We start from the raw sequence: 12,416 nt of genomic DNA on the forward strand, positions 1-12,416 counted from the left end.
AGGATATCCTGACGTAATATCCAGACATATGCATTTCAGAGATGCCGCTGAGTACCATAAATCACCCACAGCCTAGCATGTTTAAACAAAGGACACTATTTTGGCCTCTGCAGATATATGGGAGCCTATGGGTTACATTTGATGTGAATGATGAAAGCTTTCCCTGCAAACGAGTAAGTGAAATGCAGTGTGAGAAGAACCTTATGCACTTCGCTGTTGAGCTATAAAAATACTTATAGGAGTTTGCTCATCATACATGGGTAACATTGCTAAGTGGTTCTAAAAACAATAAACTTTGCAATTTATTAAAAATGCTTGCCAGTCTTAAGAACAGTAAGATTTTTCATTCTATAGTTTATTGCGTATTATTGGCCACCTCTGCAGTCTGTCAGAGGTGGACAGTTTTCTAGGGAGGGGGATCACTTGCAAACTATATAGCTTACAGGCTGTAAGCTTTAGAGTTTGCAAGCACTACATTGAAGCTAGCTGGATCACCCGACAGTGCCGTTGGACTGATTGGTCAATCTTTTGGAGCGCGAAGAAGTACCCAGAAAGCAGAAGGCCGGGAGTGTAGGGAACAGGTCACTTCTGAATAAAGGAGATGGACAACATGGTGGCTCAGTGGTTAGGATACCAGTGTTGCAAGGCTACAGCACTGAGTTCAAATCCCACAAAGGACAACATCTGCAAAGAGTTTGTATGTTCTCCCCGTGTTTAGGTGGGTCTCCTCTGGGTGCTCCGGTTTTCTTCCACACTCCAAAGACATACTGATAGGGAATTAAGATTGTGAGTCCCATTGGGGGCAGCAATAATGTCTATAAAGCACTGTACAACTTAATGGCACCATATAAGTGAGTAAAATAAACCTAATCCAACATGGTCAGTCCAATGTTAAATTCATATGTACCATTGACCAATTGTGCTGAACTCAGCAGGGCCTCCCACCAGGTCCAAAAGCAGTATAAAAGTTCAGGAAAGCCAAGGCACTAAAACAGTGACTTCTTGGTCAAAAACGTGTTCTTTATTCCATTTCAATTTAAAAAACTAAAAGGAAGACATAGCAGGCAATGTTTTGGCCATAATTGGCCTTTGTCAAGCTCTGGGCTTGATTTTTACCGAGAATTTGCTGTTTTGGTGCTCAGCTTTGCTGAACTCTTAATCCAACATGGAACAAAGAATGCTATCCATGTATTAAACCATCAAAAGTAACAAAGTTATGGCTTTTATAAACAAAATATATATCGGACAACTATAGGAAGTAATACAATGCTTTCACAAACTCAATATTAGGAAATGATTCCTGCTGTTAGAAGTTTATTGACACAAACATTAAAAACGTTAAAAGCAAATTCAGTATCGAATTATAATTGTTCTGAAAATTTTAGGTTGACTTTATTATTTCCAGCACATTATTTTTTTTCTTACAACCAATATATATGTTACATCAAACTATATGTTAACAGGCATAAAATCTCAAATGATAGGGCTAGTAAAGCTGGCCATACATGAGATAGCTGTTGGCCAAATGTTCGTTCGGCAGACAGCTACCTCTACCGACTTCCCAATACTCATGAATGTTCAGCTCTGCCAAACGTTCATGTGTCTCCATGGGGAGAGAGGAGAAAGCTGCTGCTAAGTAACTCTGAAAATGGGATCCCAGGTTGAAATTCCAAGTGCCCGATCCATCTCTTCCCCAACATCATGTATCGAGAGAGTCGAAACGCCAACACACATCAGATGGTTGGCCAGTCCCACCAAAATTGTAGGATTCAGAAAACTTTCATCTCATTTTATGGTGGTCTTAAGGCATAAAAGAGTATAGTAAGGCATTTCTATCCAAAGAGGACTTAAAAGAGATGGTTATTAAAGAGCTTGTTCAGGACTGGTATAAAATAGGATAAGTAATCCATTCATCACCAATTCCCTGCAACTACTGTTCAGGCACTGAATACTTTCTGGCTATTTTCTGCTTCCTGGTCCCGTCTCATCATACCAGAAATGGCCAGAAATACCCATTGTGTAAACTAACTAACTTGCGCTGGCCCATGATTGGATCAGCAGGCATTTTCTGTGTGTTACGATGGGACCAGGAAGCAAGGAAGCAAAGACCAGAAAAGACTAGCAAGGATAGGAATGGAGCTCTGTGCAATCTGTGAAAGTAAGTATCAATTCATTTCATAATTTTTACCAGTCTGATCCCTTATAAACATATTATTTTAATGGCTGGACAATACCTTTAAATAACTCACATCATTCATGTACTTATCAGTAATTTACATGGAGCTGTTACCATCTTGTTAGCCCTCACCAGCGTTCCGTATTGCTTGCAACATATTATTAGGGTATGTGCACACAGAGTTTTTTGAAGAGATCAAAATCGGCAAATTTTATAGTAGAAACTGCTCCACGAAAAGCTGCTTCTTTTCTGAAGAGGTTTTGGAGAAGTTTATATTTTCCTTATGAGCTTTGAAGAGTTTTTTTCCTGAAATGTTCTGTGTCGACTTTTCATTGGACAATGCCAAATTCGGAACGTTTTTTCAAAGAAGTGACACGCGCTTTCTTTTTTTTCTCACCAGGCATTTGTTAAAACCTTAAGTGGAAAAGAACACTCAAAAGACTTAAACTTATGACCTGCAATGTGGTTTTACAACAGAAATGAATAGGAAGAGCCTTTCAAGCATTTTTTTTTTTTAGAGAATTTTTTTCAAGTATTTTTTGAAACGGACTCTCTACAAAAAACTCTGTCGGCAGTTTGAGTCGTTGATAGACATAATTACATATCATACTTTTACAATAATGTGCTGGAGATTCTAAAGTATTCTTATAGTTAATATGATGATGATGATGTGTCAATTTTACATTATAACTCACCTCTCTCGCATGTGACCCCCAGGTATCCTGTCCCCACACAGTCACAGATAAAGCGGTTCCAGCCTTCCCTACATTGCCCTCCATTTCTACATGGGGAATTAGTACAGTGGCGCTGGGTTTCTCGAGTACAGAAGGGAGCTACGCCAGTAGCCCCTGATACCTCAGATAGCTGGCGAATGTCTCTGCTTTTGCCATCAACAAAAAGGTCCCGAATGCAACCTACGAACCCCAAGCCAAGGGAGGCCGTCCAGACCTCAGGGGGAAGCTGGAGATCTTCTCTTGGTTCCGGAAGACCTCCTAGGTACATTTCTCCATCTAGGTCAAGAATTTCACTATCACCTCCAACTTGGAAGGGGGTGTTTCTACTATTAACTGAGATAGATCCTAAGGAGAACAAAGTAAATGCAATTTTTAGTGTGTCTTATAAAAAAAAAAGGAATAAAGGCAAAGAGTACACAGCAAAAATACATTAGTAATACTTGATTATTAAAATAGTTTTGTATTTTTAACAAATACATTTTACACTTTATACAGATAGCGATAGTGCTGCCGAATTTTATTGTCCGAATTCTGGCTGTTATTTTTGGCCAGACTATGGGTTTAAAGGGGTTTGCCCTCTATTACATATCATATCCATTGTAAAAATCATTAAAGATGAATAATACAGTTTATTTGCCATCTACCCATTCCCACAGTGACCAATTTAGATTTTTTTGCACATTAGCTTTGTCCTCCTCGATTTCCAAAAACTAGAACTTTTTATTATTTTTCTGTCAATATGTCTACATAAAAACTTTGTTTTAGTGGGACGAATTTGAATGATACCATTCACTTTACCATATAATGTAATGAAAAATGTAAAACAAACAAAAAAAAAACAACATAATTTCACCATTTGCTTTTTATTGATAAAGAAAACCTCACATAATTCCGCCATTGTTTTTTTTATTGATTAAAAAAAAACAATGGCATAATTATGGGGTTTTTTTTTGTTTGTTTATTGCATTCAGTGATGTAAAATAATTTATTATTATTGTTACTATTATTATTACTACTATTATTATTAGAAAAATTAGATGGCTACATGATTCTTCAGGTCAGTAGATTATGATGTGGCCAAACTTATGTAAGTTTTTTTTTATATTTTAGTGACTGAAAAAAATATATATAAACTTAAAAAAAATGGTTTATTTCATAATTTTTTATTTTTTTCAATGTATTTATTGATGGAGTTGTGTGACGGCTTTATTTTTGTGAGGCGAGTTGCAGTTTATATTGGTATCCTTTTAGGGTACCTATGACATTTTAATCACATTTTTTTTTGGTGGAGGTGAGATGACCCAAAAAACGCAATGTTTGTATTTCAATTTAATTTAATTTTTTAGCTTTACGGTGTTTAACATGTGGGTCAAATAAGTTTAGGTTTTGACAGATTGGACTCTTGTGGACATGGCGATACCAAATATTTTAATTTCTTAATTTTTATATTGAAAAAAAATGGAGTGATTCAAACATCTATGTTTTTAAAAATTGAAGAAGTTTTTTTCTCTTCTTACGGAGTCCCTTTAGTAGGATTTGAACTTACGAATGCTTATAGTATATACACTGCTCAAAAAATAAAGGGAAAACTTTTAAACAACAGAATATAACTCCAAGTAAATCAAACTTCTGTGAAATCAAACTGTCCACTTAGGAAGCAACACTGATTGACAATCAATGTCACATGCTGTTGTGCAAATGGAATAGACAATAGATGGAAATTATTGGCAAATATCAAGACACACTCAATAAAGGAGTGGTTCTGCAGGTGGGGACCACAGACCACATCTCAGTACCAATGCTTTCTGGCTGATGTTTTGGTCACTTTTAAATGTTGGTTGTGCTTTCACACTCGTGGTAGCATGAGACGGACTCTACAACCCACAGAAGTTGCTCAGGTAGTGCAGCTCATCCAGGATGGCACATCAATGCGAGCTGTGGCAAGAAGGTTTGCTGTGTCTGTCAGCGTAGTGTCCAGAGGCTGGAGGCGCTACCAGGAGACAGGCCAGTACACCAGGAGACGTGGAGGCGGCCGTAGGAGGGCAACAACCCATCAGCAGGACCGCTACCTCCACCTTTGTGCAAGGAGCAACAGGAGGAGCACTGCCAGATCTCTGCAAAATGACCTCCAGCAGGCCACAAATGTGCATATCTCTGCACAAACGGTTAGAAACCGACTCCATGAGGGTGGTATGAGGACCCGACATCCACAGATGGGGGTTGTGCTCACAGCCCAACAGTATGCAGGATGCTTGGCATTTGCCACAGAACACCAGGATAGGCAAAGTTGCCACTGGCGCCCTGTGCTCTTCACAGATGAAAGCAGGTTCACACTGAGCACATGTGACAGACGTGATAGAGTCCGGAAATGCCATGGAGAGCGATCTGCAGCCTGCAACATCCTTCAGCATGACCGGTTTCAGCATGACCGGTTTGGCAGTGGGTCAGTAATGGTGTGGGGTGGCATTTCTTTGGAGGGCCGCACAGCCCTCCATGTACTCGCCAGAGGTAGCTTGACTGCCATTAGCTAGCAAGATGAGATCCTCAGACCTCTTGTGAGACCATATGCTGGTGCGGTTGGCCCTGGGTTCCTCCTAATGCAAGACAATGCCAGGCCTCATGTGGCTGGAGTGTGTCAGCAGTTCTTGCAATATGAAGGCATTGAAGCTATGGACTGGCCCGCCCGTTCCCCAGACCTGAATCCAATTGAGCACATCTGGGACATCATGTCTCGCTCCATCCACCAACGTCACGTTGCACCACAGACAGTCCAGGAGTTGGCGGATGCTTTAGTCCAGGTCTGGGAAGAGATCCCACAGGAGACCATCCACAACTTCATCAGGAGCATGCCCAGGCGTTGTAGGGAGGTCATACAGGCACGTGGAGGCCACACACAATACTGAGCCTCATTTTGACTTGTTTTAAGGACATTACATCAAAGTTGGATCAGCCTGTAGTGTGTTTATCCACTTTAATTTTGGGGGTGACTCCAAATCCAGGCCTCCATTGGTTAATAAATTTGATTTCCATTGATTATTTTTGTGTGATTTTGTTGTCAGCACATTCAACTTTGTACAGAACAAAGTATTCAATGAGAATATTTCATTCATTCAGATCTAGGATGTGTTATTTGAGTGTTCCCTTTATTTTTTTGAGCAGTGTATTACAATATATCAGTATTTCAGTGTATAGCGTACCTCTGGCTGGTAATACCATACATCTGCACCACTGTGTTGCTGGAGGACAAAGAGTTGTGTGGCACCCTGCTACTACAGGTACCACAGGACCCAAAAGGGTGCATGGACGGACTTCTCCACAAAAGGCCCTCACTACAAACAGACACCTCCACCCTTCCACCTCATACCACCAGAGGGAGCCCTGTTAGGGATATATATATGAAGGGTGGAGTCAGGCAGTTCAGTTCAGTCAGACAGTGTGCTGGCACTTAGACCAGTGAAGAAGCAGTACGTGAGCTGCTGTGTACTGAGGGCCCCGAGTGTGGCCGAGGCAAGGAGAGAGGAGAGAGGAGTTAAGGGGGCAGAGGAGCATCACAGGCTCACCCCAAGACACAAGCCGGACACCGGGTCCGCGCCTACAGGGTTCTCTACACCCAGTAGGGACAACCGGCATACCAGGAGGCTTCCAGACCCCTGGTCATCCTGAAGCTGCCAGCAATAACAGGACTAGGAACCACAAAGGCCCCGGCGTCCAGGGATAGTGGTTGCCAAGGAAAAGTCCTACTACCAAGCGGTCAGGTGAGAAAGCAACACAACATAGAAGCTAGGCCAAGTTCAAGGCTGGCTAGAAGCTTAGAGAGAGGAAGACACGGATCAGGAGGCCTTATACCAGCTCACTGGGGAGAGTCCTGAAGTGCACCCTTCCTAGCAAGTACCCTGGACCATACCTGCCGTTACACCAATAAAGGTACTGAAGCGAATCCCTCTGTGTGCGTGTCCGTCATTCCCCCTGACCCGACCGGGCCATCTCTCACCTGCATCCCTTCTATCAACCCTGCCCCGGGGACCCGCTCCGCCTGTGGGGAGCAGAAACATCCCAGCTGCCATCCCATCACCCCCCGGAGGTCTGCAGCAGCGCTGGTAACCATTACCAGAAACCACAGGTGGCGTCACGAGACAAACTGTTAACAAAACCTCTTTTAAAGAGTGACCCAGAGGACGGGCCCGGGAGCCGACTGCCGTGATATCCTACAAAGAAGGTAAAGGCCCAGGTACCGAGTCTCCCCCATATATCCCCCTGGGCGAGTCACACTCTTTCCTGGCGTCACGAACAGGATTTAGTGCCCGTTGCCACCTGGTACTGTGTGCCGTATTTGAACTGTGTTTAAACTGTGGTGAACATCGCCGCCATTACCGCGTCGCCGCGTGGGAAGAAGAGGGGCATAACCACGGGAACCAGAGAGGCGTGGCCGTTGGTAGCGCGCGAAGCTCAAGCCCTGCCTCGCGCTCTGACGCAGCACCAGGAAGTGTCAGGTCCTGGAAGGAGACCGTTGTCTGCGGAGCTGCGGCCTACCCGAAAAAGAAAGAGAAGGTAGGCTACGGTTTACTTGGGGAGCGCAACCATGGCCGACGACCAGCAAGACACCGCAGCACCAGTTAACGCTCCCGATGTTCAACTCGCGCCCGGCGCTGCTCAGGCCAGAGCGGCCGCCCCACCAGCAGAGGTCGTGACTCCATTGATACCCATGGCCCTGCCGTATATCCCCGGAGCGAAATGGCTTCCCCAGTATGACGGCAAACCAGACACCCTGTCTGGATTCAAAATGAAAATATGCGGTGTATTAGACATGTACTCAATGACTGGTAAACAGAGAGCCGCTGTTGTGCTGGGACAATTGACTGGTGCCGCAGAGCGGGAAGTTGAAACCTGGCCAGCCGCAGACCAGGAATCAGTATCCATTATATTTAAGAGACTGCAAACTGTCTTTGAAAACCGCACTGAGACAGATCTTCGGATGAGGTTCTACCACTGTACCCAGAAACCTGAGGACAGTATCTGGGACTATGCCTGGCGTCTACAAGAGGCCCTGCGGGCCCTGAAACAGGTTAGTCCAGCCAGCATACATGATGAGAACATAATGCTGACAGAACAATTCATCCGGGGGTTGAGGTCCCAGGAGGAGAGCAGAACTGTACGGTGGTGGGCCTTAGATCATCCAAATGCCACCTTTGACACCCTAAAGGACATGGCTATTAAGGGCCTTCAGCCCCTGGAAACATCAGAGACGGCTATCCAGCGTTACCAGGGTGGGGCCACCCCAGTGCCCACAGCACTCACTGCCCCTTCATTAGCGGCTGAGACAAAAGTGCAAACAGCACCCCCTAGCGAGCTGGACAGCCTGCACTCTGAAGTGTGTCAGCTAAGTAAAACCCTGACCACTGTCCTGAGCGCCCTGCAGCTACAGGCGGAGCCCTAGCCGGAGGGAAGGATCCTATTCGCCGACAGTCCTGAAGATGTCCCCTGGATGAGGAGAAGAAAGAGGACAACGCCACCCCGTGGGAGGACCAAAGACTGACCTCGCCCTCCAGGTGAACTCGTTTGTTACCGTTGCCACAAGGCAGGTCACATCGCACGGACCTGTCCTTTAAACGGGCAAACCCTGGGGCCAAGGGCCGACACCCAGGAGTAGATCAACCAGGCCCATCAAGCTGGTACGACCGGTTTGTAGGAGGAAGGCCTTTCCTGTCCATTGTGCTGGATGGCATAGCAACACCAGCACTACTGGACACCGGCTCACAGGTAACTATCATACCTGATGTCCTCTACAAAAGGTACTGGTCCATAGATGAACTCCACCCGCCAGCCCCAAATCTCTCTGTGTATGCCTCCAATGGCCTTCCTCTTAACCTGGTAGGGGTTAAAGACGTGACAGTGAAGGTGGGGAGAGTGGAACTAAAGGACCAAGGACTGATTGTCATAGAATCTAACCCTGGTGATACAAATCCATATATGATACTTGGTACAAATATCGTTGGTAACTGTTTGGGAGAAGTGTTGTTTTTACGCCAACAGATTGCTGACACTGCCAAACCAGGGCAGAGGAAGGTGCTCCAGAAGGAAATTTGCGCCCTCCTGTACCAACAACAGGTAAAGCTAACAGGTGGTGAGATTGGTAATGTACGGGTGACAGACCCGATACCCATTGTGATTCCCCCAATGAGTGAAATGCTGATTTAGTGTAGGGCAGCAATAGGTCTCAAGGGACAGAACTACCAGGCAGAAGTAGAACCCATCAACTCAGAGCACAGACCTACACTCCTAACTGCTAGAGGGGTAGTTGATGTACGCAATGGAAGGGTACCCGAACGTCTCCTAAATTGTGGGGAGGAGGAAGTTAAATTGCCACGATACGCCACTGTTGCCAGACTGTATACTGTGAATAATGATGCCATACACACAATGGAATCCTTGACCCCACCGGATACAGTGGAGGACATTGACTCCGAAGCTCAGCGGGAGGAATGGTGTCAACAACTCCATGTTGGGACTGACGCCACTCCTGTCCATCAGAAACACGGTGTTTACAGAGTTTAGTAAACACCCACTTGATTTTGGAAGGATTAAAGGGGTACAACACCACATACCCACCGGTAACCATCCACCCATTAAGGAGCGTTACAGACCCATACCACCAGCACATTACCAAAAAGCAAAAGAAATGTTGCATGACATGAAAAAGGCAGGGGTAGTAAGGGATAGCTGTAGCCCCTGGGCAGCTCCCCTGGTCCTGGTCAGAAAGAAGGACGGTAGCATGAGGATGTGTGTAGATTACAGACAAATTAATCGAATAACACATAAAGATGCATACCCTTTGCCCCGTATAGAGGAATCCCTGGCTGCACTAAAATCTGGCAATTATTTCTCTACATTGGATCTCACTAGCGGGTACTGGCAAGTCTCTGTTGCTGAAGAAGACCGGGAGAAGACAGCCTTCACCACCCCGATGGGATTATGCGAATTCAACAGCATGCCGTTTGGACTCTGCAACGCACCTGGAACGTTCCAGAGGTTGATGGAGTGTTGCTTGGGACACCGGAAATTTGAGACAGTGCTGCTATACCTGGATGACGTTATCATGTACCCGAGGATGTATGAAGACCATCTAAAGCACCTGGTGGAGGTATTTGAGGCATTGTCCCGGTATGGGATGAAACTAAAACCTTCCAAGTGCCACCTGCTCAAACAGAAGGTTCTGTACCTTGGACACGTGGTCAGCTCAGAGGGAGTAGCACCAGACCTGGAAAAGGTCACTGCCATCCAGAAGTGGCCTGAACCAAGGAACATCAAAGAAGTACATCAATTTCTGGGGCTGGTCGGGTACTACAGGAGGTTCATTAAGGACTATACCAAAAAGGTAGCACCTCTACAAGATCTCCTGGTAGGACAGTCCAAAAGAGGTAAAAGTCCCCCATTCCAGTGGGGCAAAGAGCAGACTGAGTCCTTTGCATCAATGAAGGAAGTCCTAACCGATGAGGAAATCTTGGCTTACCCCGACTACAGCCAACCTTTCCTGTTGTACACCGACACCAGCAACGAGGGACTGGGAGCTGTGTTGTCCCAGAAGCAAAACGGCAGAGAGAAGGTAATTGCCTATGCCAGTAGGAAGCTTCGCCCTACTGAGAGGAACCCGGAGAATTACAGTTCCATCAAGCTGGAGTTCCTGGCCTTGGTCTGGGCTATCACTGAAAGATTCAAGCATTACCTAGCCTCAACTAAATTCACAGCCTTTACCGACAATAACCCCTTGACACACCTGGAGACAGCCAGGTTGGTAGCCATGGAACAGTGTTGCGTGGCCAGGTTGTCGAATTATCAGTTCACAATCAAGTACCGGGCAGGTCACAAGAACACCAATGCTGATGCCCTGTCAAGAATGCCCCACCAGTCGGACACCGAGGATGAAGTGGATGACCTAGAAGAAATTGAATTACCTGCTTTCCACAGAAGCGGAATGGTCCACGAGCAACACGCCTCCAGAAGACGTCATGGTAAGATGCTAAATCCTTTACCTCATCACAGTTGGAAGGAGACCCAGGACAGTGACCCGGTTGTCAGCCTCATCAAAGGACTGATAACCCAAGAAGGTTCTCACCTGGAGAAGGATGGTCCTCCACAAGCCAAACACCTGTGGAATGAGAGAAGCCGGCTGTTCATCTACAGAGTAAAGCTGTGCAGAAGGTATGTCAACCCCAGAACCCATGAAATGGTGTGGCAGATTGTTGTACCCAGGACGGATATCCAGATGCTGTTAGAGGCCTACCATGACCAAGCAGGTCATTTTGGTTGGAAGAAGCTGGAAACCCTGCTGAAGGACCGATTCTATTGGGTTGGAATGCGGAGTTCCATAGAAAGGTGGTGCCGGAATTGTGGGCCCTGTAGCCTCAGAAGGAAAGACTACGGCAGCCAGAAAGCACCCTTGCAGTCCATCAAAACAACCCAACCCCTGGAGATTGTCGCTCTGGATCATGTCAAACTGTTGCCCAGCAGATCAGGCTATTCCTATGCCCTGACCATGGTGGATCACTATTCCCGGTTCCTGGTGGTAGCCCCTGTCAAGGATCTGACAGCAGAAACTGCAGCAAGAACGTTCCAAGCCTACTTCTGCAGACCCCATGGATATCCGGACAAGGTGCTAACAGATCAAGGCCCTGCTTTTGAAGCTGAGCTATTCAAAGGAATTCTGTCACCTGCATGGATGCAAGAAGATCCGGACTACGCCATATCATCCGCAAACCAACGGTATGTGCAAGAAAATGAATAACATCGTTATAGACCTGCTAAAAACCCTACCTTTGGAAGAGAGGAACCAGTGGCCAGATAAGCTACCTGACCTAGTGGACCTGTATAACCACATACCTGTGAGTTCTACTAATTGTACCCCAGCTTACCTCATGAGAGCAAGACCTGGAAAATTGCCCATGGACCTGGAGCTTGGAGTGGTAGAACCTGCTGCAGATACGTCCACTGAAGACTGGGACACAAGTCGGCAAGAGCAGTACAGGAAAGTACAGGCCTGTGTCGAAGACAGTCTAAACAAGGTGAGGGAAAGACAAGAAGAGCAGTATAACAAACATGCACCAGCAGAACCCTTGGCACCTGGAGAGATAGTGCTAAAGCGGAAAAGAAGAGGTCACAAGCTCGATGACCAGCGGGAAAGAGAGCCCTACACAGTGTTAAATTCTAGATTTGACAGCTCCAAAATCTGCCTGATCAGCAAGGATGGAGCTAGGACAACCACAACAGTCTCAAGAGACCACTTGAAATTGTGCCCAGGTCTACTGAAGACACAGGAGGAAGAAGTACCTCTTATAACACCGGAAAAACCCAAGGAAGATGTACTTCATACAGTTCTAGGAGAATTCCCTGCGGACAGGCCTCAACTTGATGGAGCAGTTATTATACCAGTAATACACTTCTGTCAACCACAAGAAGAACCTGTGAGCGCCCTAGAAGAACCTGCTCAGGAACAGGAAGAGTTCCCAGTAAGA

The 12,416-nt window shown here is 45.8% G+C and overlaps 1 protein-coding gene across 18 annotated transcripts in view; it reads right to left on the reverse strand.

The window, feature by feature from the left end:
• Positions 1 to 12,416, reverse strand: part of NRXN2 (neurexin 2) — a 961,844-nt gene that overhangs the window by 501,488 nt on the left and 447,940 nt on the right. For all 18 annotated transcript variants that reach the window (XM_073658329.1, XM_073658327.1, XM_073658343.1 and 15 more), the window contains one exon: positions 2,872 to 3,255. In XM_073658329.1, the coding sequence (XP_073514430.1) occupies positions 2,872 to 3,255 (384 nt within the window). The remainder of the gene's footprint in view (positions 1 to 2,871; positions 3,256 to 12,416) is intronic.

The sequence above is a fragment of the Phyllobates terribilis genome, unplaced genomic scaffold (genome assembly GCF_046119375.1).
Source record: "Phyllobates terribilis strain yellow unplaced genomic scaffold, ASM4611937v1 Scaffold_13__5_contigs__length_258822181, whole genome shotgun sequence".
In the NCBI taxonomy this organism is placed as follows: Eukaryota; Metazoa; Chordata; class Amphibia; order Anura; family Dendrobatidae; genus Phyllobates; species Phyllobates terribilis.